The following is a 26,055-nucleotide window of genomic DNA, read 5'->3' on the forward strand; positions in this document are numbered from 1 at the left end:
AATTTTTCTACAAAACAAAAAGTTAATCTGTTTGTCTTCAAAAGTATTTAATTATGAATTATCCTCAATAGACATAAAGGCCACTATTTAACTTGTTTTCCTGTTACTTCTCTAGCTAACCTAAAAATTCAGGGAACCTGCTGCCATGCTGACTTTTCCTACAAAGGATAATTAGGAAAAACTACATTTGGCTCTAAGACAGGATTACTTGCAAAAAGAGCAGATAAGCTTCAAACCATGCATTATTTCTGTCTTACAGTACTAACACAAAAAAAAGACAGACAACAGCAGTCAGCAATTCATTTTTGCAAAAACACTTTCAGTTTCTTTATCTTTAAGCTGAAAAATATACTTTAACACTAAGTAGGAAGCCCTCAAAATTTATAGGATCTGAACTTGAAACCTTTGTATGCAGATAAGGATAGTGCTTTATAGGTAATCCTGAACCATATCAGAGCAAACGAGAAATTAGGAATTGAACTGCACAGTCCCCAAGCATTTTGTAACCAAAAAATGTCTCTAATACATACAGTTCATTAAAAATTATACCTTGGATATAAGACGACATAATTAGAGCCAGAAGTTTGGGGGAAAAAATGTTGCAAGAACTGCATTAAAATAAGCAGAGGAATTCCTTTTGTTCTCCAAAAAAATCAATGCAAAAAAACCCACAGCAAATTAAGAAGTAACTGAGCAAGATCATATTACACAAAAGAGATCAATGGGAACTGAGAAGACCAAGTAAAGCAAACAATGCAGGCACCTACCATAACAGTAACTTGTCTATTAATCAAAGATATTTGTCCATTATTTTTATATAAGACAAAAACACTCAAGTGAGGAATACTCTGTGTTGTTAATACAAAGTTAAGCTTCAAAATCTACAAAAAAAATACCTGCATATTGACCCTTTCAATCACACAAGACAGAACATGAAGAACGTGCATTTTGGTGTCACATTCCGTAACTTCCTGAAGCAGCTGAAAGAGCAGTGTAAACATGGATTCCAGATACTAAAAGGAAAAAAAAAAAACCGCTACAGATTAGTTCATTAAAAATACAATTAGCGGTATGAATCTGTAACTATTCCCATATGCTTACAACACTGACCTAAGATTTCTATAAACCTTGAATGACACTTGCAGAATGTGCAAAACATTTGTCTTTTATTTGGTAAAGGCATACTAACCTCTCAAAGCCTAAAGGAGATTATTAAAAAAAAAAAAAAAAAATGTAGAGACACTCTTGTGTAAGAGTTCAAGCATGTAACCTATTTCAGCACATATCGTTTTAATGTTTTAATAAGTTTAAACGTGACTTCACAGATAAAACTGTGTAAAGCCAAAAGCCATCTCTCCAGAAAGAATGCTTCGTTAGAGACATAGCAAAGCTCTTCCAGCTTTTGGGTCAATAAACAACATTCAGATTTTGCACTGTAAAGAGCACCAAAATAGGAGACCAAAAAAGTTCTTCTGCATTCAGAAGACGCTATTATAACCATACATCTACATTCAGCATTTACATGAAATAGCAGATTTGAAAGGTATGTTTGGAACAGGCATATGGGAGAGGAAGTAACACTGATGAGGAGACTTATTTGTTAAGGACAGTATTGATGCTGGGAAATACTTAGCATCCAGGAGCACACGTTGCATCTAGTACCAAAGACAACTGTAGCAAGTTGTAATATTCGTAATACTAGGAGGTTTTGAACTGTGTACCTGTAAATTACACATTAGCAACCTTAACAAAGGCAGGTGAAGTCTTTAGATGTTTTGGCTAATGAAGATTAAAAAAAAAAAAGATTTACTGATTACTGAATAGTTTGGTTTAAAATGAATTTGAAAATTATCTTTTCCTGCCTTGCTTCTACCAACCTGCTCATCAGAATACTCCCATGTAAATGCTCTTACCGGTAAGAACTGGTCCGTTCTGAACTCAAAGTCATCTACAGGTAAACTGTCATTAAGGAAAAATTGAATACTAATTGATAAATACATATGAGATCAAATAAGCAAAATACAGTATAGCTACATGACAACTGTAAGGTGAAGAATTCATTAGTAACTTCAAAACCATTTATTTTCCAGTAACTTTGAATTAAGAACTTATCAAACATCTTAAGAGAAGGATATTTAACTTTAGTGTTGTGGCTGTCTCAATACGGACCTGAAAGACAAAAGTCAAGCAGCATCACGCTTACTTCCATTAAATATTTTGATTATTGGCATAATACCTTAAAATAACAAACCAATAATTGTTTTGGCAATTGAATCCTCCTACGTATTCTGTGATCCTCTAAGAAATTTAGTTAGTTCAACATAAACTTTGGTTTTAGAATCCTTTGAAGTTTACTTGGCATTGTCACAATGATAACATCTAGCTGTTATTGCCAATCATTTTTCCACCTACAGAGCCACCACTTAGAAAATATGCTAAGGGCTTATTACATGTCTTTGACCTTATTCTTCAGGAATTAAACTCCTCCACATCTTCCCAACAGATTATCTTTGTTTTCAAGAGACGCAATAGACTTTAAGGTGTGACATTCCAAAGTTTTCAAGCAAGTTTACATAAGGGATGGTATGTTTTGGATCACACTTATCTCATAAACGCAGATGAAACGTTTATAAATACTTACCACTAAGTCTTGGTCCTGAAGCAAGTTACGAATTGCCTCATACAACATAGGCCTCAAGTCTGATTTGAATTTTACAGAAATCCACTGTCCAATCAGCCAAATTACTCGTCGGCGTATTGGTTTATACCTTTAAAAATGAGTAAAAAACTCCGCTATTGCACCTCATTTAATTCATTCCTTGCTCTCTAAAAGACTTTGATAAAAGAGAAATCTAAGAAACACTAAGAAATATTATCCTGCAAGACAATTATTAATGTATTTAGTTTGTCAATACTAACTTCAAAATTTTGAAGAAAATTTTGAAATGAAAGAAAAGCTTCTCTCCTAAAGCACTGAACCTTGAAGGTCTTGCTGGAAACAGTTTATTCTGCATACAATACACAAATAAACTAAAACTAGATCTTCCATTTATTACTGTCACCATGCCTTCAATTCTTTTCACCATACTTTTCAGCAATTTTCTTGAAATTCCTTTTACGCCCAAGCTTTAAAGCCAGATACAATTTATAAACTCCAACGTAACTATTGCATTATGGCAACTACAAACGTATTTCCTCCCCTTCAAGGTTCTCTGCGCTTAATTGGCCTTCACATTGGGTACCTCTGTTTTCTTTAGTGGATATCACAGGTATTTTGAAAGATCAACTTTGGCATCTCAGTATAGACTGAATTGTCCGTATCTTTAAATGTGGCTGTCTTGAAAAAGTTTAGCCAACCCAAATACACACAAGAGGAAAGATTTATAACACTTCTACATAACATTATGAAAGTAGCCACCACACAGTAATTGACACGTATTGTGAACAGAAAGAATGGTGTTCCATGAACACTATCATTTCTGTGATTGTATCAGTTACCTAATACATATTTCATACCTCTGCTCACTTAATGGGTATACTTAAATACTGAATACTTCCCAGGTCTGCAGTTGTTACATTACACCTTATCAAAATGTTATCAACAGATTATTTTTCAACAGATAACAAGAGAGATTAAGGTTATGAGAAGGTTACCTGTTATGAGAAATTTGTAGTTCTGCTAATAGTTGATTTTTAAACCACTGATCAAAATCCACACTATCAAACAGTTCATAAGCAGCAAGTCCAACTGCATTATACACTGAGGAAAAAACAACAGTTATGCTTGCTGTTTGTTTAAATGTTTCATTATTAATTCTAAATTATCAGCCTAAAGTATCAAAAGAATGTTTTAATATCACCTGAGTGCAATAAAGAAAATAAAACTAATGGATATACTCTGAAAACAGACATTATCAAACCATGATGAAGGGAACTCTGGAGAAAATTGTAGCTAAAAGATACTATAGAAAAAGCTTTATAGACTTTTGAAAACAGTTACAAGCCATAGCAACAATAAAAAACTCATTCTAATACCACTAACCATTCCATGGAAAATCTTAAGACAATCCTTTTCTTCCACCATAAAATCTCCTTATTTATAAAATGGACAAAGCATCTCCAAAGCATAAGAGTACATTTATTTGCAGATAGGAAAGGGAAAGGAGAGGAAGAGATTGCGGGGTTGGTTTCACAAAAAATGTCGGTGAAAAAAGCACCATATTTCTGCATAAGCACTTCTAGCAGTTAAGACTGAAACCAAGTGCATAGAGAAATAGGATTTAGGCCCTATTTTGCAAATGTCTGAAAACTAAATGTTGCAAATTCTTTGTATAATTTTTAAGAAGTCAAGCACATACACAACAGTAGCTCTGTTCCTTCAAAGGTAAACTAAAATTTAATTTACCGGCATCTTTAATCAGTATGGCACTGGTATCTTCCATGTTGGTAGATCCTATAAGACAAAGTTAAAATAAACAAAAAGCCTAACTAAAAAAATACAAGCACGATGTTTGCTTAAATGAAGTAGTCTATAGCAAAGACTAACGGCTTACGCTTTTCAGAGGCATACATAACCACAAACAACGGACAACTCTTATTTTTAAAACTACACTTCCATTACTGTCCCTGTATCTTTGTTTTATTTACAAGTTCAGTATATCAGTTCTGATACATTATTCAGTGAACATACTAAAATCAGATCTCTGCTTTGATGCCCCATTTTTTCATTGGCTTCTTCTGAGCTGAAATATTTTTAGTAGCAACACATAAATTAGAAGCATGTATTTTCATGAAAAGACTCAAAAACAACTATTGAAGAATTAGAAATTACTGAAGAATTGTGTGGTACTATTTCAGAAAAGATCACTACCTAGACCTCGCTCCTATATACTTTATATATGCGCCAGCACGTGTATTTAGAATTCATTTAAAAAGTACATTTAAAATTGTCCAAAATATTGAGAATCAATGAATTCTTAATGCCGCCCTAGCACTTCAACAATAAGTCTCATATCGTCGACATCCATAAATGCTATGATGGACTTCTGAAGCAAAAAAGCACCTCGTAGCATAAAAGTAGTAACTTCCATGATACCTGGAAAATAAAGCAATTTCATCCTTTTGTATTAAAAAAAATCTTTTATGACTCCCACTATCACAGTCAGCAAACCAGCCTGAAACTTACGTATTTTATGAACAAATTCTGGATCTGAAGTCAGAAACTATCCTCAGGAAATGAATGTTTATTACTAGCTAATAGAACATACTGATCCATTCTGGTAAGTTCAAATGTAAATTATTGTAATAAGTCCGATAAGATATAACCTGTGGAAACCAAACCTAAGCAGAAACGACAGGAAAAACAAAGTGCAGGTACCACTCATTGTCTTCCACAGGCACTATGAAACTCAGTTCACGAGAGGAACAAAATCTGAATCATTCCTCAGCCTATGAGGACTTCAGTCTTCATACAGAAAAAGAGTAGATTTTTCAGCGGTTCTAGACTCTCCAAAATGACAGCATAGCATCAGCTTTCTTAAAATTTCCGCACAGACCCAGCGGATATACCATAAATCATCTGGTAACACTTGAACCGGAAGCTCCTGCTAAAAATAGCCTACAGAATTAAGCTTGTCAACAGTTGTCAATAAAGCCTGAAAACCTCACAAAAGTAGAGTTGCTGCTCCAATCTTTCTCAGTCATCTAAAATTAAATAAAAATAATTAAGATGAAAAGGAAAGAATCCATAGGATTTCCTTTTCCTATATACAATTGCATTTTCATTATGATAGATTTAGACATGCTAATACATTATTTCAAAGATACAGAGTGAATATACTATATAATATTGCATTTCACAAAATTGTTTAACATCTGACACAAGGAAACAAAGAATTCTACATTTTACTGCTTCTTTATTTTTAAACAACTTACCTTGTAGACTGTGAACCATTTCTAAAAGCACAGGGGTAAGAGTCTGATTATATTCGTGGAAAATATCAATAAAAAGAACTTCCGTGCATGGCTGGAAAAAGAAAATCTGCTATAGAGTCTATCAAAATAAAGGCAAGTAAGGCACAGCATAGCATGTAATACAATATTAATAGTAATTTTGCTACAGTATTTGATATACCATTTCATATCACATGGCATGTTCAAGTTTAGCAAGACTTTAATCACTGTGTCTACATGAGCAAGTTTTGTGGTGCAACAAGAGCGGATCCGTGCAGTGAAACAACTTTTACGGAGAATCCAGAGACCACACCCTACATTTTCAGAGTTTTCTTTTGGATTAGCTCTAGTTCATCATCTGGACTGAATGCCCATTTGCACTTGGAATACATTAGATGTACATCATCTTTCTTAGTTTCATTCTGAAAGTAACCCAGCTAATACGCTCTGAGATCACTCCGCAAAGCAAATCACAGCAGGGACAATCGGGAGATTCATTTCAAAAGCACACTTTTGATGTGAACTAAAATGGTAATATAGATGCATCTGATATGACTCAGATGAGAGAGAGAGATCAATTGAGATGATCAATTAAGAAAGTTTTAGTAAGAACATAAATATGAAACTCTGTTGCTCGTCTAGTTCTATCCATCAGTTTAAAGAAGAAATAACTTGTACAGGGCTTAATAAACACCACACATGGCATACAATATAATCCCCAAAGCAAACTCCTTTCCCCCTCTCAGAAGCACAGTTTCCAGTGTATTTCAGAATGCTTCTACATTAATACATGGACAAAGTTCACTTGCATTATTACCGATGAAGTTTCTTTAACTCAGCTAAAGATTTTTCTGAAAAATATGAGCTTGCTTTTCTACCAAGTATCATTGCTGTTGGACTATCAAAAATGCATCCATAAATGTTTAATGGTTTCATTTCAAATTGAAATACTTACTCTGAGACTGTATTTCCAAGAATCTCCTCCTGTCTCTTCTACAGCTATTAATTCACAAAAGGGGGGTGGGGAAGGGAAGGGGAGGAGGAGAGAGAGGGAAAGAGGGGGGGGGGGGAAAGAGAGAGGGAGGGGGGGAGAGATAAAGTAAGTATTATTTCAACTATGATGTAAACAAAGTTATTTAGTATTTACATCTGTGAACATCATGGACTACTGAAAAATTTCAGGCTCTGAAAACAATCTCCAGAGGGAATATTTGTCTGTACAACAAGAATGCAGAGAATTAAACAGCCAATATTGCATTACATCATTTGCAGAGGTAACGTGGAAATGAAACTTTTATACCAGCATCTATACCAGTGCAACGACCTATACAACGTTTCTTACTGAAGCCTTCTGGGTCCTCTTCCCACATTGTCAATTCTTCCTCTGTTAGCAGGAAATAGTGAGTGACTAATCTCCTGCATATTTCCATTAGTGTTGGATATGTGAAAAATGCTGTCTTTATCTTATGTGCTTCAAGAGTTTCAGGACTGCTATCTGAAATAAAACGTGCAATATTAAAGTTACAATTAAATGGCTAATTAATCAAATAGTTTAGTAAAACTATAAAGAAATCGATAAGTAAGAAATTCTTATCCCCAAAGAAATAATTATATTTTCTCAACAGATTTCCAGGTGTACTTATTTAGCAAGTTAAAGTCCTCAACTCATTTAATTCTAAGAGATTTCTCTTACAGCACAATTAGACTGATAGGTTGGACTGCTGGACTTAAGTAGAGTTAAAAAAAAATCCACATAGCACTCAAAAAGATTCACTTACACCTATTCAGAGAGTATCAAAATATCATCTTAAACTAATTTAAGAGTTAATTTTCAACATTAAAGAAAGTAGCAATAAAAACAAATACCATATGCTACACAACTCACACAATCACTACATATCAGTTGCACATAAAGTAAAATAAATATTTTCAATCTTTGAATGAAGTCATCCAGTTCTCAAAAAGTTATTAAGTAGCGTTATTAATATACTATATCCTTCAAGTCTCAAGTGAAAGCTACATTTCAAAAGCTGAAACACAACTATGAACATATATAAGCTGCAATTTCTATTAATAATCAGTGGATTCTAGGGCATTCTAAGGTACTACAAATTGTGGAATAATGCTGAAATATGTCAATATTTTAAAGAATTTTACATGTTGAATTTGTGTAATCTTTATGATACACATACCTTTATATTTATGAAACTCATTTTCTTTTAGTTTAGAAAGAATGCTAATTGCCATCTAGTCAATGGCAAAAGTCAAACTAACGTGAAAGTTGAACTTTTTTTCCACCAAAAAATTAAACTCTGAAGAAAGCAATTTTAACTATCTGTACATACAGATGGGTACATAGAGCTGAAATCTTGTGAAATACAGTCCTATAGAAACAGAATATAAACTTGCTATACATTCAACTGTATGCTTCAAGTTTTCTGCATTTGTTTTTTACAGCACTGTTATCACTTAACCAAAATATGTTCACTGAAAACTAAAATGATCAGAGAGAAGATGTTTGATCACAAACTCCTCATGGATTTAAAATGACTTGGGCAAGTCATTGTTTATATTAATACTTTCACCAAAATAACCATTAGGAATAGAGACAGAAGCATACGTTACTAACGAAGTATTAAATGTTTCAAAACAATGTCTTAAAGGAGTTTAAGTGTTGGTAACAACTAGCAAGATGTTTCTCAAGAACTGAAAAATGTTTTTAGTAAATAGCAGCAGTACCTTCAATATTTTTGGATGGCTTGTAAGCATAATTTTTTACAATCATCTTAATGAGATTCATGCACTGTACAATAAATCGCTCAAATACAACTCCTTCACCAGCCTCTGTGAAAACATAGCTCACAGCAAACTCCAATGACCTCTGAATCAAAGCGGTAAACGAAAAAGGATGTTGATCCAGGAAGTCCAAAAGCTAAAAATTAAGGAAGTAGAAGAGGAAAGAGAGAGAAATCAAATGACTTTTTGTGCAAGTCTTACCTTTGAAATGCTTTCACAAACTAGTTATAAAAAGCAAGTGCCTATTTATATAAAATTATAGAAAAGTAAGAAAACTGAACATAAGAAATCAGGAAAGGATCAGTACCAATGCTTACTGAAACATGAGCTTCTCAATGAAATTCCTGATTCATAATCAAAATTACTTCTTGCTACAAGTTTAAGGAACAAAATCCGTTTTCAACCAGACAGGCTTGCTTGCAATGTAGTGTAAAAATAAATAAATAAATAAATATATATATATATATATATATATAAAATATCAATTATATTAACAACTCTTAAAATTTTAGCAGATACTTATATATAGATTCATTTTAAACAAGTTCTGTCGTTCATCTTGATAAAAACAAATCCTAACCTCAGAACAGATGCCTCTAAGGAGAGGCAACCCACTGCATTTTCACCAAACTGGCGATCTTTTGTTGTGTTCATAGCTTCCAAACACCCTACATTGCATCACCAAAAAAAAAAGACTCCAATTCATGCAGGAACTAACTGAAAATTCTGAAACAGATCACTACAATTATTATTTGCTACCCACTCCCTAAAGATAACAGATTCTAGTCTAATACTTTCATCAAGACACACATGCAATTTAAGAAAGATCCCTGGTTAAAAAAAAAAAAAAAAAAAGAATAACTCATCTCTATTACAATTATTCCAAGTTTAAAAAGAAAGGGTGTGAGGGAAAGGATTTTTGATCCTTTTTTCTCCCTCCTCAAGCAGTTGCCTCTTCAGCTTAGCTTTTCTATTCAGTGGTCTAGAGTGGCCTGGCCTGGTCGATTCCTTCTATCTCCTCTACTATTGCAAAAATGCCACCAAATATAAATTCTTGCATCTTAATTTCCACAGATGCTAGATATCTACAAAATGCATTCTCTCTTCAGGTCTATAAAAAAAATGAAAAGACAGTGTACATCTCATTCTGCCTGCAAGTTCAAAATAAGTAGTTCTGTGATAAAGACTAAGAATATTGGGTCTGAGCACCTTCGGGTCAATTTCAGTGAGGGCTGCAGGTGCTTCCCACTTCTGAGAACAACACTGAATATTTCAGTAAGACTGATTGCCCCAAGATAGAATCTGTAAACAATGGGAATGCTATAGAATTTATACCTATGAAAGAAAGAACAAATGACATTGCAATTATTGCTTATGCCAAGTTAGCTAGAAACTCAGAATGTATTATAATATAAAAGACAGAGTGTAAGAGTGAGAAAGTTTTCTGTTAACTTTCTTTCAATAAACTAACATTGGCCAGTTACTCCACAGGGCCAAAGAAATACAACCTAACTGCTTACAAATAACAATCCAACTGCTTGTGAGAGGCAGGACAGAAAGTTTATTATCTTTTACCCATCGATGCTATTCCCTATTACAATACTTAATTTTCAACAAAACATTCAGAATTGTTTTTCTGAACAAAACCCTAGTTATAATTTACCTATGGGATACACTTAATTTTGTTTGAGGTAAGGAAACTTATTCTTCACTCCTGCAATTTACGTTAGCATGACCAGACAGATACCCTTTCCTTCAAACAGAACGTAAGTTTTCACAAGGATATTTTACAGAAATGAAATTCTAAGTTGCAGTACCTCCCATTTCTTTGAAACATCTGAAACTTATTGTTTTTAAGGAACATATATATTTGGATGGGGTTTGCTCTTCCATACTGAAGAATGTTCAGTATCTGAACGGACAATTTACTTACCACTTTAGTGAACAGAATTATAGTCTTTTCTAGACGATCTCTACATACGTTTTCTCCTCCTACACGTCTACCTGGTAAAATAAGATATTTAACAACAAGTATTATTTTCCAAATTTTCCTTTTCTTTCTGTATAGCTACATTTGAAAAAAATCAACACTGAAGAACATCATGCTCTATCTGTAGTTCAAGGGATATGGCAGCCAAAAAAAGTAGGAAAAAATTCTATGGCAGAATAAATGCAAAGTCCAATATTCAAGGTAATGAATACTGGAACAAATCCTTTAACTGCAATGAAATTCATTGTAACTGATCAGAATAAAACAATCAGGACATCATTACAGATAGCTCAGTGAAAAAAGTCAAACATTGCAAACAAATGCCGGAGTAGGCAAGGAAAGAAATAAAAGCTTTAAAAAAAAAGAAAATAACCTTATAGGAAACCTACATCATGCCCTCAGTAAATGATACTGTGCGCTCTTCTACTAACCTCATGTTTAAAATACACAACAAAAATGGAATGAATTCAATGATTAGTGATAAAAAATGATTACAGACACTGGAAAACACTCTGAATAAGGTTACAAAGAGAAGATAGAGCTTTTGCATACAACAGAGAAAAACATAAGCATCATGAGGCAGACATACAGCAAAAAGGACGTTACAACAAAAGGAAATTCTACTCTAGTTTAGGTAGTGGTGCCTGTTTTTGCCAAACAGCTTAGTGATTAGAAAAGCAGTCCAGAAATGCCAGGTGTCAGCTAGCATTTAAAGTAATAACTCTATGCTCAAAAAAAAAAAACCAAAAAAAACCCTAGCATCAAAATGAAAGCATTATGCTTTCATCCAACTTTTAGTATTTAACAAACAAACATAAGGAAAGAGATTCAGGTACTCACTACACTCCAGAAACTGTTTTAGCCGTTCAAACACTGCATGTAGAAAGCCCTGAAAAATATGAAAACAAAAATATACATATTTAAAGATGAAACTCCTTTTGTACTGTATTGAGAAATTTCAGTTTGTCTGATCTAAGACATGTCACTAGCTCAGATTCATGTAATTACTATTTAACCAATTGATTCTCTTAGACAAGTAATTTTCTCATGAAATAAATTATTAGCTAGTAGACTGCATAGATGTTCCAACCTGATCTCGTTACTACAACACAAACAATGTAGCATCTCTAATAGAAAGAGGTGTATGTAAAAAAAGAGGTGCATGTAAGTACTAACATAGTTTACAGTCTCCTTACCCACCTCCTTCCTCCTGAACTCACAGAATACAATCTAGCAGGTCTACCTGTTCTCAAGTTATTAATTTAGGATGTAGCCATGAGGTACTCAATTCTTCCAGCAAAACAGGCAGTGCATGTGAGTAAGAGGGTGAGCTTTTTCTTTTTTGTTAAAATAGGCTGCATACCCTAGGCTTTTGTCTCATAATCAGACATGAATCCCATAGACAAACATGCCGTTACATTCATCGTTAGAAGGAAAGCATCCTCTTCAAACGATGGCAGAAAGTATACATAAGATATCTTCCAGTAGGGAACAAGGGTGTCACTGTCACTTGAATGGACACAAAAGTGACCGTGAGGCAGGTAATCCAAGGAACATTGCTGTCCTTTTTGATTAAAAAATAAAGCATCATGTCTTTGAAGGCCAACACAAAAAGATTTAGAGAAAAGATCTAATGTTTTAAGGGAAGAAAGCACACTTCTCCCCAACAATGGCATACCATCCCCACAGAAACATCAAGTCTTACAGTATACTGTACCTATTCTTAATTAATGATGTTACTTTATATCTAATAAACAATATTGCTTTCATTTAGAAAAATATGAACTCTTACGCCACCTGTTACAATTCACAAACCCAGTAAGGCTATAAAAAGGAATAAATATTATGGTTTTGGTTTTTACTATTTAGATTTTCACCTACATATTGACATTTACAGAAATTCTTCTGTGATTTAGTTCTAGAGTTATACTAGGCATCTAGCTGAAACTCCACAAAAACATCACAAAGAAAACAGTGGATACATCTTGACCGACTGGATACATCCACAGAAGTGGATACAGCTAGGAATGATCAAAGAAAAGAAAAAAAAACAAGAATAGGATAAGCTAATTTTCTTGGAAGCTCAGAAAATTTCAAGGCTTGCCCAGAAATTAACGTCAGAATCTTCCTCAGTGTTATGAACCAGTATCAGCTCCTTCTGGTACTTCCAGCCTCTCGGCAGGATGCAACACTAAGCTCTCATACAGTATCAATACAATAATACAACACTAAGCTGCGTATTCTTCCGACCATTTCTGCTACAGGGAGTGGCAGATTTGGTGCATAAGAAAAACATGAAAACATAAAGGAAGTTTCATTACCTCATGGATCTAAATAAAGGAAAACGCAGAACAGTTTTAAACCTAAAGCAGTGAAAAGTCTAGACAGAGTAAATCATTACCAGTTCCATATATTAAAAAAATTAGTTTCCATCTCATCACACTATACATCTTTCTTGCACAAGTACCATCTTTACTTTGCATAGCTAACATAAGATTTTGATTTGAGCAAAACTAAAAGAATGCATGCTAAGTGTAAAATATGTATTGTTAATTTATGAAGCCAGCCTCAGTTCAAATGATATGCTCAAAGGTATTGAATTATAAAAAGTATAACATTAGTTTTCAATTTTGTGACAGTGTGAAGATGCTAAAAATCAAAGACAAAAGAATAGAAATTTTCTTTATTATTAAACTCAATCAGCACAGTTTAAATTACAAGATAAATTATACCTTGTTAAAGATTTAATTGTGTTGTAACACATTTTCCACATCTACACAGTGCTCTACTGGCAGACACAGCAAAATGGTAAGTTTTGCAAAGATTTAGTGTGTTTCTAAGTGCTGTTATTTAAATAAATTGGGGATGCAAACACAAAAAATGCCCCTGGAGCTCTCAAGTCCGATCAACAACGGAGTTGACAAAATTATTCTTTAATTCCTCTAGAGTAATAGGGCTTTACTAATGCAACACTAGAAATGGAAGCACTGAACACTACAAAAGAAAAAGATCCAATTCTGAGGCCACATCAACTGGGGACTACAAAGCTCCTGAAAGCCTTTTTTAAAAGAAAACAGCAAGTTGTTTACCAAATCCTGATGTTTTTTACTCAAAGCTGTATCTTTACACTCTACAGTGTTATGTTGATGTCGAAACATTCTCTCAGTTGTCAACATAAATTGCATTTGTGAGCAACTGGCCTCCTCTTTTAAGTCTTTCTTTTGTTATTTGTTAACCGTGATATATTCTTTTTCATCTTTAGGAACCAAAAAAACCCAGTAGCACCCCAGTAAAACCCAGTAAAATTTCTCTTTTTTCAAAGAAAAGCAGAATTCTGCAATTATTTTTTCTCCATATATAAAGACTTTTCTCAAATTTAGAAATTAAGACTAACTTAGAAATTCTAGAATTTATTGTAGACAACAAACCAAAGGCATCACAAAAGTTCTTCTCCAGGCTAATGGGAAGAGTGTTTGGAGAAGATCACCTCTGGGCTCTTTATTCTCCCAATGCCCTGAAATACCAACTACATCATTAGCAAAATTATTTAAGTAAAACAGATGCCAAGCACAAATTAAGATAAAAAACAAAACACCAAGCTGAATCCACAAAGAGGACTTCCACTTTGGACAAAGTCACTTGGTGAAAAGCAGTATTTGAAAGACAGGTCTAGCATTCACTGTTAACAGTTTGGGCTGAAACTTCTTATGTTAGGTGTCTGCACCAGGTCTAGCTATTTTAATTTTCTGAAAAACTTCAATCACATTGATTTTGAGAAAATTAGTTTTGCTCATAAGAGTGCAGATTTACTTGTGAGGCTGAGACACCCCTCCAGGGGCCACCTTCTCCCCAAAAGCAACACCTGCAACCAGGTGCACAGAATCCTCTTGCCCCACAAACATCACATCAGTGCTACATCCACTCCAGCACAAATCAGACTCCTGAGGTCTTTCTCTCAAGTGCACTAGATCTTCAGATGTTAAATAACTCAAAAGTCAGTCCATTCTGACCAGAAATAGGCTTTTTTGTCTTTCCTGGCATGTCAAAAGCTAGATTAAAAGAGAAAAAAGTAACATAAGGAGTCTTGATGAGACTAGAACTTCCCGAAGTACAAGGTGGCAGGATAGGGCATGGGGAAGAGGGTGTGAGGTAGGGGGTGAACCACAACTGGGAACCGTTGTAAAGGTCCCAGAATGACTGGAAAGAATACAGTAACTTTGTCCTTTGTGACAAGATCCTCTGCATTATCTCTTGTGTCTGGTGGAATAACTCTTTTAAGCTCAAGGTAGTTTGAAATTGCACAAAGCACTACCAGAAATGTAGATAATCACGTTATACTGGCCAACTTAGGCCAAGAAAATTTGCAGTGATGTTTCCAGACATGCAGTTTCATGGATCGCTTTCTGGATCACAGAACTGCTTTGTGCAATAAGCAACGTCCACTAAGCGTTCATATGACTTGCCTTGTCAGCTGCCATCAGGATTGTCTAAATTACAGGAAGGACAAATTTCAAATACGTCATCGTTTTGATTTCATGAACAGGGAACAAATAATCTCAAAGTATTTCATTTCTACAAGAAAGCATCATCACTTTTTAGCTAATGGATATAAAACTGAAGAACAATACGTAAGAAAACAGAATAGCTAATGATACCTTGAACACCAAAAAGCCCACAGATCCTGCAAATTCAAATTTCCAGCCCCACTTGCTAGAAATACTCACTTTGACAGAATCATAGTTTTTTTGCCAGTGACTTCAAAATTTAACAGAACGGCTTAGACTTGGCTACTCAGAATATGCTGAAGAACTTAACTTTCCTCTTAACAAGCCTAACATCTGGTACCTTCCCATTGTTTTCTTTCAGGTACATTCTTGCTGAATTTCTTTTCTAGATAGCAAAAGCCAAGAAAGCTAAAATATTGACATGCACACAAATGCATTAAAAACTAGAAGGGACGACTTTTTCTTTTAACAACATTGCACTATTGATATCACAGTGCCTAGGATCTGTCACAGCTGTAACTGAAACTAACTGCCCTTAGCTGACAGGGGGACAATTTGAAAGAGCGTTGCTTGATTTTGCTATACATAAAAGTATACCTTCCAACTACCTTTAAGCATCTAATATCACTCAAAATTATCACAAAAGACTTAGTGTAGCACTAAACCATCACTTACCATCACCTCTACACTCCGATGAGGTTCTACAAATCCATGGACTGTCAGTTTACGAAGGACTGGGGGGAAAAAAAAAGTTATTTGTGTAGATATTTTTCAGTGTTTGTTTCAACAGACTTCTAGATGCATGAATAGAGTATTAGTTGCTACGCATTTCTTCAAATTCTTCAAATAAAAATACACATAATTTTGTACCTGAGATGCTTCAACCACACTTAAAAATTAATCTAATCTTGCTGAAATTACCTGTACATTACATATGAAAAACAGTGAAGAGAACGCCAAGAATTTTTCAATCACGACAAAGGATTCTGCATAGACTGTAAGCAGCCACCCGTATGAAAGGCTCTGTTACAGAAAAAGGGCCAAGTATAGCAGTCAACAGGACAACAGTCCATAAGCCATCCTCTGAATTTTCTCAGGTTTATCACTGCCAGTAACCCAAAGCAGCCACATGATACAGCTTCTGAAACAATTCAAGAATGACATCTGCATTGCAAGCATCACACAAACATCTCCACCCTTAAATGCAAAGTAGAGTAAAGGCATGTATTCATCCCACCAGTAAGTATTTGAGCACCAGCCTCGATCTCAACTGGCTGCTAGCACTACTTCTTCACTGACTAGGAGGTGAACTTAAACCAACAAAACTGATAACTCAGCTTCCTCAGTTAAGCGTCTGAAGTAAGGCATAGAGGTGCAGGCCTAAATTACAAAACACATGAAAAACCACCCTGCCATTCCCTCCACTCCCCCATCTCTGGACTTCTTACAGCAAGCATATCAGATTCCCTTCTGATAAGAGACGAACAGAGAAATTCATACAGAGGAACAACGGTACCTTCTTCCCCTCCGACATGAGCCATCCTGCTTTGGCCTCAAGGCAGAGATAAGAAGAAACTAAGATCATTGGCTGTCCCAACAGACATCACTTTGTTAGAGAGCGTTAAGATTCTTTCCCAAAGAAGTCGTGACCATTCATTGTGAAGAAACTTATTTCATCCCTTACATTTAACATCATTTTGCATTGTTACCTTTCAATGACAACAATGTTCTTTCTAATGAATTTGTGGCTGCAGCTTCATCCCCTGTACAAACTTGCTGTAGGAATGTATCTGTGTGATGATTCCATAAGGAACATGCAAAGCTATAAATACCAGACGCAAGCTGCAAAAGGCAAAAAACAAACAAAAACTCACTCAATACATCTAATTTGCCAGATATGGCTACAGCACAAATTCCTAAATCTTAAAGGATGGTTTAGAGTTACATTATTTAATCCATCTTCTTGCATAACATGAGACACAGTGTTTCACTTGTTTCTCTGTTGTATTTAATGCTACTGATCCAAACATGTCTTCCAGAAAAATACCTCATCTTAATTTGAGAACATGAAGAGGGAATCATCTGTTTTCCCTTACCACTAGATTCTGTGACTCTACTGCTGTAAAAATAACAAACCCTTCTTATCTGATTTACAGCTCCAATCATAGGTCTATAATAGTGTGTTAAGGCTTCAAAAAAGTTTCAACTCTCGCACTCTGGTAAGGAAGCCTAAGAACCAATATTTTTTAAAGAACATACTGAATTAAGAATCAAAACCACTCTTAAAAATAATGGAAGTTTAATATCTTAAAGTTTCCTGTATGACATGATAACATAAGCACATATGTTATAATGCATATATTGCATTATTGTGCATAGCCAAAATGCCTGTAAGATGAAGCTCTGCTTCTAAACACCTATTATTAGAATTAGAATTATTAGAACAACACATAAGTTACATGCAAAATTAATACAGATCTCAAAAACATTTCACCTAGAAATTGACTACTTATTAAACCGTATGTACACCCAAAATAAAAGCATTTCTGTTTCAAAGGGAAACACTGAAGTCTACGTACTTCTCATTAATTCACAGACAGCAAACAATGGGCAGTGGGCAGGTATGCAAAACTAATTGTTTGCTTGTGCGCTACAATATTACATATTGCATTACTTACATCATAAAAGAGTTTCCTGTCTGCAGCAAGTCGTTTGGATGCCAAGGTTTTCGTAACATGATAGAAGGTAAGTAATGCTCTGTGTTGTCGAAGATCATCTTGGACTTTCACAGATTCCAGAAGAGTGGGAATAAGTTCTGGCCACTGCCTTGGGCAGTCCACCCTAGCAACTTTAGCAATCAGTACAGAGATCTGAGTTGCTATCTGAGAGAAACAAAACAACAACAACAAAAAAAACAACAAAAAGAGGTTCCACAAAATCAAAGATCATTAAGAAACGTACACTGTAGAAATACAACTTCTGTTATTTGCAAACAGCTAAATAAAATCTGAATTAAATAAAAAAATCCAGTAAGGGTAGTTAGTTTTAGGGTGATTTTTTACTACTTTAAAGTTTGCTGAATACAAAGCAATTAACATAAAAGTTTGGAGAAAAAAAATGTATTTCCTAAATTTAATGGCAATATTTTATTTAAATTTTTAATATAAAGCTGGCTATATTGCTTAAATTTTACATAAAGACCATTCAAGTCAATTGTTCCAGAAATCACATAAATGAAGAATCAAATATTTGCATATCACATCGTATTTAGTGAACTTTTTCAGCTTTTTCTATAAAAATATATAGAAAGCTGAATATATAACCCCCTTATTACTGCTAATCCTGGATATTGTTTTTAGCTTTTAGACAAAGACTTTTCTCCTATATTTGCATTACCATAAATCAAGTTAAGGTCTCAAGTTTAAAAGAACACTTCAGAGCACGCTGATTATTCACTTTCCTAGATCAGTGGTTGCTTAACAGCAACCATTACATACACGTTATATCACTGCCTTCCTTTTTTTTAAAATTAAATATATACCTATGGTATACAAGGGAGGAGAAGAGAAAGAAAAAATTAAGGGGTTGGAAAGAAAAAAACAGTATATTCAAGCAATATGTTTGGGTGCTACTGTTTTCCAAAAATTGATCTTTTACCATTTTAATTGCAAATATGTTAAATTAAAAATATAAAAAATATTAACATGAACTATAGGTTTGTATTTCTCCAGCTGCACATCAGTCTCAGGACTTCTGAAACTGATTCACACAGAAGTTTAATAGGGTTTCTAGCTGGGTTAGTTTTAATCCACAGCAGCTCCCCAACCCACCTTAAACTTCCATGAGTATCTATGATCAGAGGGTACAGAGTATGATGACAGTAAGAGTGAATGGTGGATGGGGGCAGGAAGAGGCAGAAACTTCTCCTTTTTTAGCAGTGCTGGCTTATTTCAGATTAATGTTTTAAACAGTTAGAGCAAAACTGCCTGAAACATGAAAAAAGAGTCCTAAAACACGAAAAAATGGTCGAGTGCTAAACAGAAACACTACAGTTCCATCCTAGGGAAAAATATACCTTCTAATTCTATGAAGAGGAATCCAAGCAAGTTATAGGCAGGCATAAGAGGGAATAACCATGTACTCTTTTACTGCTTCTTTAACTGTGCCATCCGAAAGCTGATCATCACACAAAACTTCCTGCAATATTCATTCCTGCCCACTTGTACAGGAAGAAGAATTGCTTCTGAAGACAGAATAAGCCTTGCAAAGAAGAGTTGGGAGTCTTATTTATTTTTAAAATCAAGTGATGTGATTGACAGGAGGGTGCAAATAAGTTTTTTCAACTGTGATACAATAAACAACCCGTACAGAGAAGCTGACAGTACTCTTTTTTTTTTTTTTTTTTGAGGACCGGCTTTTTAAATTAAGGGGGTGGGGGAAAGTCTGCTGTCAGCTATTTCAAGGAGTATTTTGTTCCTCCATTCCCTCCATACCGCAAAAATCTTTCGAGGGCATAGGAATTAGGCTCCCACTATATTTTATGTTCTGGGGTTTTTTTCTGCCTCCTCTGGACGCCAGCTCTAATCATCATATCACAACATTCTGTTTGATTCTCATGTTTATCATTTGTTTGCTTTTTTTAAAATATATGCAAGGGTTATAATTTCTCTGCTTTTAATAATGCAGTATGCACAAAGCACAGGTACATAGTAATTGTGTTCTGGAGTATCTGCTGCTGGAAAAGAGCAGCCAATGAGCACTCATCAGGAATCCAGCACACTGAACTTCAGATCTATCAAGCAGTACGAGGGTCTAAATGAAAAGGAAAACATCAACATACCCATAACAGGGATTGGGCATAGGAGAGAAATAAAGAGAGAAAGACTGAAATATCTTTATTTCCCAATTCCCAGAAGCCAAAGAACCTTAACATCAAAGCACGTTAACTAACAGGTGCAGAAACTGCATGAAATACTGCATGAAATTTTGTGCCACTCATTTACAACGCATAAATCACACCACATACCTACACAACTGAATATCAATAAAGTCTCTATAAACTCTTCCATAACACAACTATTGTTTGAGCAACGATTCAGGAACGGACCCGCTGGCATTAACAAACAAACAAATCCACCCCCCCCCCAACATAAACAGCTTAAAATACAATACCCTGAAAGCGTCACACAGATAAATAAATAAATCCATTATTCTAAAAAAATGTCAGTTAAGACATTGATACTTTAGTCTTAAAATTGCTTAACTATTCAACAGAATTAGGATTTTAAGTACCAAATGTACCATACTGCCGTATCAACAGGTAATCTGAACTAAATATTAATAGAAGTAGCGAGAAATTTTTGGTTAAGAAGTTTGAATTAAGTTTCATCTACAACGCAGTAGGTTTTCAGAAATGCGAATAGCATGCAACTGCTTCAGAATTAAATATCTGATAAATTTTGTATTAGTTAGTCGAATAAGTGACATCTATTTTAAGGTCAAACATGATACACATCAAAGTGCTTAGTTGAAATAAAGAAACAAGTAATATTTGGTCATATTTTGGGTCAAATTTAAATTCTATCTACAATATAAATTTAAAGGTATTTTCTATGCCTACCTCCATTTAAAAATTTTCCATTTGAAATTAAAAACCTTACATTCTGTTCAAAATTATCACTGTACAAATGACTTCTACAAAGTATAATTTCTGTTATTTCACTATACTGCTTCAATCCTACAAATAGCAGTAATCCCAAAGACTCCTGAAACACTAGAACTGACCTATCTGCAGAATTAAAGTTTGTTTGCTATACCTTTACTTTTTAAGCTTTACCTCAGGCAATTCTTCTCTGTATTTTCTCCAAAGCTCTTTAAGACCTAGCTCGAAACAGCAGCAAAGAATTCTTTCCAGAAACTCACACTTAAATGAGCAAGATTAAGTCAGCAGCCATGAAAACTCATACGTCTAGCATGTGCATGTTTTGAGCTGCTAACATTAACACTACACTCAGTTTAACAATAAATCCTTATTTTACTCCAAACAAGCTTTTAAAACTAGTCACTTTTAAAACACAAGACATGACACTATCACGCTGAAGCCTGTTCACACCTATTCAATTTAATTAATGCTATGATTACATATGTGACAGCAATGCTGCTTAGGTGAGTTTATGCAGTATCATTCTCAGCGGTTCATTCCTGATATGCCACCACACTTTCTTGTATGGCTAAACTAGAAACCAGACCAGAGAACAGATATAGCTGGAAGGAAAAAAACAAACAACCAACAACAATCCACCCTCTGGGAGGGTGGTGGGCTGGACTTTTGAGCTGGATCCATTCCCTGAGTCAACACACCAATAGCTGCATAAACAGCAAGGGACAGCATAAACTGACACTGCAACAAAAACCAAACCAAAAAGACAAAATATGCTGAATTGTGGTCTAAGGAAAACAAAAAAATCAAAGACAAGATCTCACTTCAAGGTAAAGAACTGTCTGAAAGGCAGCATGTAAATTGGAAGTTGTCAACTGTGCCATTAGCAAACACTTCGTGAAGACAGAAACCGAATTATATACCAATTGTATACCAGAAACATTTGTAAGGAGAACAATAATTAATCATTCGTCACTAACCTGATTCACTGGCTCATTAAAGTTAGTAATAAGTCCAGCACGCAAGGTAGATTTTTCCTCTTCAGAAAGAGCACTGTTAAAACAGGATACATTTCTTAGAATAGCATTTCATTTTACATAAAACCCAACTATTAATTCATATTCAGCATTGTTTTGTCACTACTACTAGACACAAAAGTCAAAATGACAATTTCCATTTGTGCATCTGTATTTGACTAGATGAAGATTACTTTCGTGCCGTTTTCTTGGAATTAATGTATTCCAATTTGATAAACCATCAGGAGAACATCCTTTGTTTTTCCACCATCTCAGAGATGTTTGGAAAGAGAAGAAACAGTGAGATAAAGAAATATTTGAGAGCCTTTTGACATTAGAGTTTTATATTTCCCTTTTATGTGACCTTTGGAAGCACAAAAAGCAAGTACACACCGTAAAATACAAGGATCAATTATGAAAACATGGGAAAACTATACCAATTATAAATTCTGATTACTGTAAGGGAGTTTTACAGTTACTTAAATCATCAATTAAGGTTATTTGCATTAAACTATTTTACTTAACAATGCAGCGATTTAGAAGTATACATGCAATCATCAAACTTCAAACATAGTCTAGTAGCTGCAAATTAAGAAGATTAAACACATCAGCACAACCACTTGCTGATCTCAGTTGCCAATCTAAGACACTAACCTACTACTTTTATACAGGGAGGTTTAAAAGGATGACTTAAGCTCCTTAAAAATCACAGGTTCTACACTAATCTAGGTTAAGTATTAAAGGTTCAAATCAAAATAATAGAAAATAAAACTAGGATTTACCCTAAGGTCAAACATTTGCAGCAATGTTTCTAGTTCCCCCCCACCCCGCGTATAATACAAATCCTCCCGATTTGCCAGATCACAGACCTCTCAAGTATAAAGCATGTGTTGGGGAGGGAGAGGGGATTTATTTTTTCATAAGTGACTTTGAACTGCCAGCCTAAGTTTCTTTTTCAGAGGTAGTTTATAGCATGCAAGAAACAAAGTTGACTGACTTTTTTTTAAACCAAGAATTAGTTTCAAAGTATTTTTACATGAAATTACGCAAAATATTTTTGGCATAACTTAATGTCTACAAAAGTTTCTTCAATAATAAAAGTTTTTGTTTGGAAAACTATTTTCCTTATTAATCTGAAGACAGTAGACGACATTAAAAAAAGCAGGCACCACAGAACGTTATTTTCTTAGAAATAAATAAATGCAGTATGTATTTTCCAGACATACAGGCACACTGAGTGATTTCTAAAATTTGCAAGCTGTTGTTACAATTAAGAAATCTAGAACTTCAATTAAATTTAGCTTGTGCTACTTGTTCAGGGATAACAGAAAGCACCAAAAAAATGTTTTGTTTAAAAAAAAAAAAAAACCTGTTCAATTATATTATTTAATTTACATCCTCTGTGAGCTTGCAAGAACTGCTGCCTTGATTATATTTTCCCCTCAATCATATGACCTGTATATCCTAAAAGCAACAAACATGCATTACTTACTATAAATAAGTGTTATTATTAAGCTTTTGATTTTATTAACAGAACAAAAAGAAAATGGACTCATCAGGATGAGCTCCTCAGCTATAGAAGCTTATGATAAGCAAAGCTTTTCATTGTATTGAAAACAATTAAGGAATTAATTCAGAGGCCAGTGGTATATTTCATTTTTATCTTAGGTGCATTAGTCTAAGAACCGCTAAATCATTCATCAGAGGGGAAAGAACTTAACATTTAGCAGTTACATTACAACATTACAACAGTGACACCTGCTGGACGTTAAACCCACAGCTACACATTTCCCCACCGCAGAGTTCAGAGCAGATGTAGGCACAGAAAAGGTAATCTTTATCCTCTTTCAACGCACTCTAAGAAAGGTGCACAACTGCATACAAAAATAACAGAGCAGAAGTTAGGAAGAATGTCTGTCATTCACTAAGTTCATTTTACTACACTGCTGAGCTTCACCAAGTGAAAAATTAAAGCAAGACAGGCCCTTGTAGAGAAGTAGGCATTTGCTTTCAAAATCTTTATGACTTAGTTTTTCACAATTTGCAGCTTCAGAGTCTTGATTTTTTTTTTTCCTGTGTTTGTGGAATGGGAAAAATAGGTATTCAGGGTTTCAAAAAATACTGTTGGAGCTTTTTTCAAAAAAAAAAAATCTACTACTTCAGAAACCAGAAATTCACGTCTGAAGAGCTATTTTATAGTTCAAACAAATAAAAACATGATTTAAGAGCTCCTGAAGTTGCTAAGACAATAATCCAAAGAACAAGGTCCACAGAAATAAAGAACTGAAAGTAATTCTCAGTGAAATTGAAAACATGCTCAGAAAAAAGGTACTCTTTTAATTGCACTCAGATTCAAGAAAAGCTGTTTCTGGAGAACAAACCAATAAAGATCTGCAAAATCATAAAATCAGGCCACCTTTGGAGAGCACTGACAACACTGCAAAAATAATAGGCCAAATTCTGCCTGAAAAAGAGCTTGAAAAACACCCAACTACTGTCCTCTCCAAAGGATTCATAATCTCAAATCAATGTTCTTTTCCTACTTTGCAGGAGTAGCAGCTGGGAAAAAAAAAAATAATCACAATGCTCAGCAGAAGTAGGGTAAAGCTAGTCCTGCTAGACCCAGCCAAAAATAACTTCAACACACTCCTAACAGAGACATTTAACTTACTGAGAACATTTCTGGAGATTAAAAGTACTCTCCACAAGTACATAAATATTCAAGACAAATAGTCCTAAAAGAAAGGATGAACAGTAAACAATCTTTAGCCCTGATTTACCAAGGAATTAAGGCTATATGAACATGTTATTTGTCTGCGAGAACCCTCTCCAATTCTCACAATTCTTGGATATATTTGTCCAAATTCAAGTAAATTTGGCAAAGGGTAGAAATGGCAGAGATGATTTTTTCATAGGTTATGTGAAAATCAACAGCTGAGTAGAGGAGACAGACCTGAGTTAGCATCCTAACGGGGGAAAAAAAAAAAAAGGTATAAATTCATTTGTTGCCTTTGAGAGGCAGCAGAAACCAGCCAACACAAACACACCCCTAATTCCCACACTTGCTCAATCAAGCAGGCTGGATACATCAGAACAAGCTTTGAGGCACTATGTACTTGGACAAGGGACAGATGCTAATGCAAGAGAGCTGAGAGTTTTGCAAGAACAAAAAATTAGAACCTGTATAATAAAACCTTCAAAATCACAGTATCCACTGTTCACAGAACAACTGGCTGAGAAATTAGAGCTTAAAAATAGCATTTCTCAAAATGCATCCAACATACTTTACCAACCGAGAGTGATCTGGGTGAGCAGAAGATATTGGCTAGATGTCACATGTGAGAAACGTGAAAGGAAATTAGAAATGGGGGGGAAGAGTGGGCTTACATTGGAAATTCAATAGGTATTTACTCCACAGAATCTTTAACAGTAGCCAATTTTTTTGTCATTTATTTATACTTGTAATCACATTAAATTCCCAAAAATGAAAAAAAAATACTGAAAGACTGTTATTCAGTTTTCACATCACCTCAAACAGCTAAATTGTAGTCATTACTTTTACAGGAAATGAACCATGGATTTTTCTACTGTGTTACTGATATCTATTTGAAAAAATTAACATATTGAAATAGAGTATTTTAATTGGTTCACTAATGCTTACTTATTAAGTACCAATAATCTAAATAGCATTATCTCTTGTCTTTAAGAAGAAATGCCAAAGATAAATGCCTTCTTCCACAGGCACATATCAATTGGCGATCTGATTGTTTGTAGATTTATTGCCATCTGATACTAATCTGCATTCACAAACATTTCAGTGCTTCACATAATCATGGGGTACTACACTGTAAATTTGGAATGCCCTACAGTTGCAGAATTTCATCAGTTTTCCCTCTTTTTGCCACATAAATTTGGCAGAATCTTCAAAAAAGCTTATATGGTAAGGCAAAATACATTAAGCTATCTCAAACGCCACAAAATATAAACGGCGCCATGCTTTCAGAACAAGCTCAGATTCACCATCCATAAAAACTGGACCTGAAAACTCACCCCATATACAAGCCTGATGGTGATGCCCCTAACTAGTTTATTAGCATGTGAGAGCCCAATGGACTGAACGCTTCTAGATCCTTCTCA

General features: G+C 34.6%; 1 protein-coding gene across 10 annotated transcripts in view; it reads right to left on the reverse strand.

Annotated features, from left to right (window-relative positions):
* LOC104146874 (importin-11) overlaps positions 1 to 26,055 on the reverse strand; it is a 99,247-nt gene that overhangs the window by 59,510 nt on the left and 13,682 nt on the right. For all 10 annotated transcript variants that reach the window (XM_068926236.1, XM_068926230.1, XM_068926231.1 and 7 more), the window contains 16 exons: positions 21,883 to 21,955; positions 17,922 to 18,125; positions 16,953 to 17,085; positions 15,919 to 15,977; positions 11,579 to 11,627; positions 10,682 to 10,752; positions 8,692 to 8,884; positions 7,295 to 7,447; positions 6,908 to 6,951; positions 5,935 to 6,025; positions 4,406 to 4,453; positions 3,655 to 3,760; positions 2,642 to 2,768; positions 2,141 to 2,169; positions 1,914 to 1,959; positions 897 to 1,013 (listed from right to left, as the gene is read on the reverse strand). In XM_068926236.1, the coding sequence (XP_068782337.1) occupies positions 897 to 1,013; positions 1,914 to 1,959; positions 2,141 to 2,169; positions 2,642 to 2,768; positions 3,655 to 3,760; positions 4,406 to 4,453; positions 5,935 to 6,025; positions 6,908 to 6,951; positions 7,295 to 7,447; positions 8,692 to 8,884; positions 10,682 to 10,752; positions 11,579 to 11,627; positions 15,919 to 15,977; positions 16,953 to 17,085; positions 17,922 to 18,125; positions 21,883 to 21,955 (1,543 nt within the window). The remainder of the gene's footprint in view (positions 1 to 896; positions 1,014 to 1,913; positions 1,960 to 2,140; positions 2,170 to 2,641; positions 2,769 to 3,654; positions 3,761 to 4,405; positions 4,454 to 5,934; positions 6,026 to 6,907; positions 6,952 to 7,294; positions 7,448 to 8,691; positions 8,885 to 10,681; positions 10,753 to 11,578; positions 11,628 to 15,918; positions 15,978 to 16,952; positions 17,086 to 17,921; positions 18,126 to 21,882; positions 21,956 to 26,055) is intronic.

Source organism: Struthio camelus, chromosome W, assembly GCF_040807025.1.
Source record: "Struthio camelus isolate bStrCam1 chromosome W, bStrCam1.hap1, whole genome shotgun sequence".
Lineage (NCBI taxonomy): Eukaryota > Metazoa > Chordata > Aves > Struthioniformes > Struthionidae > Struthio > Struthio camelus.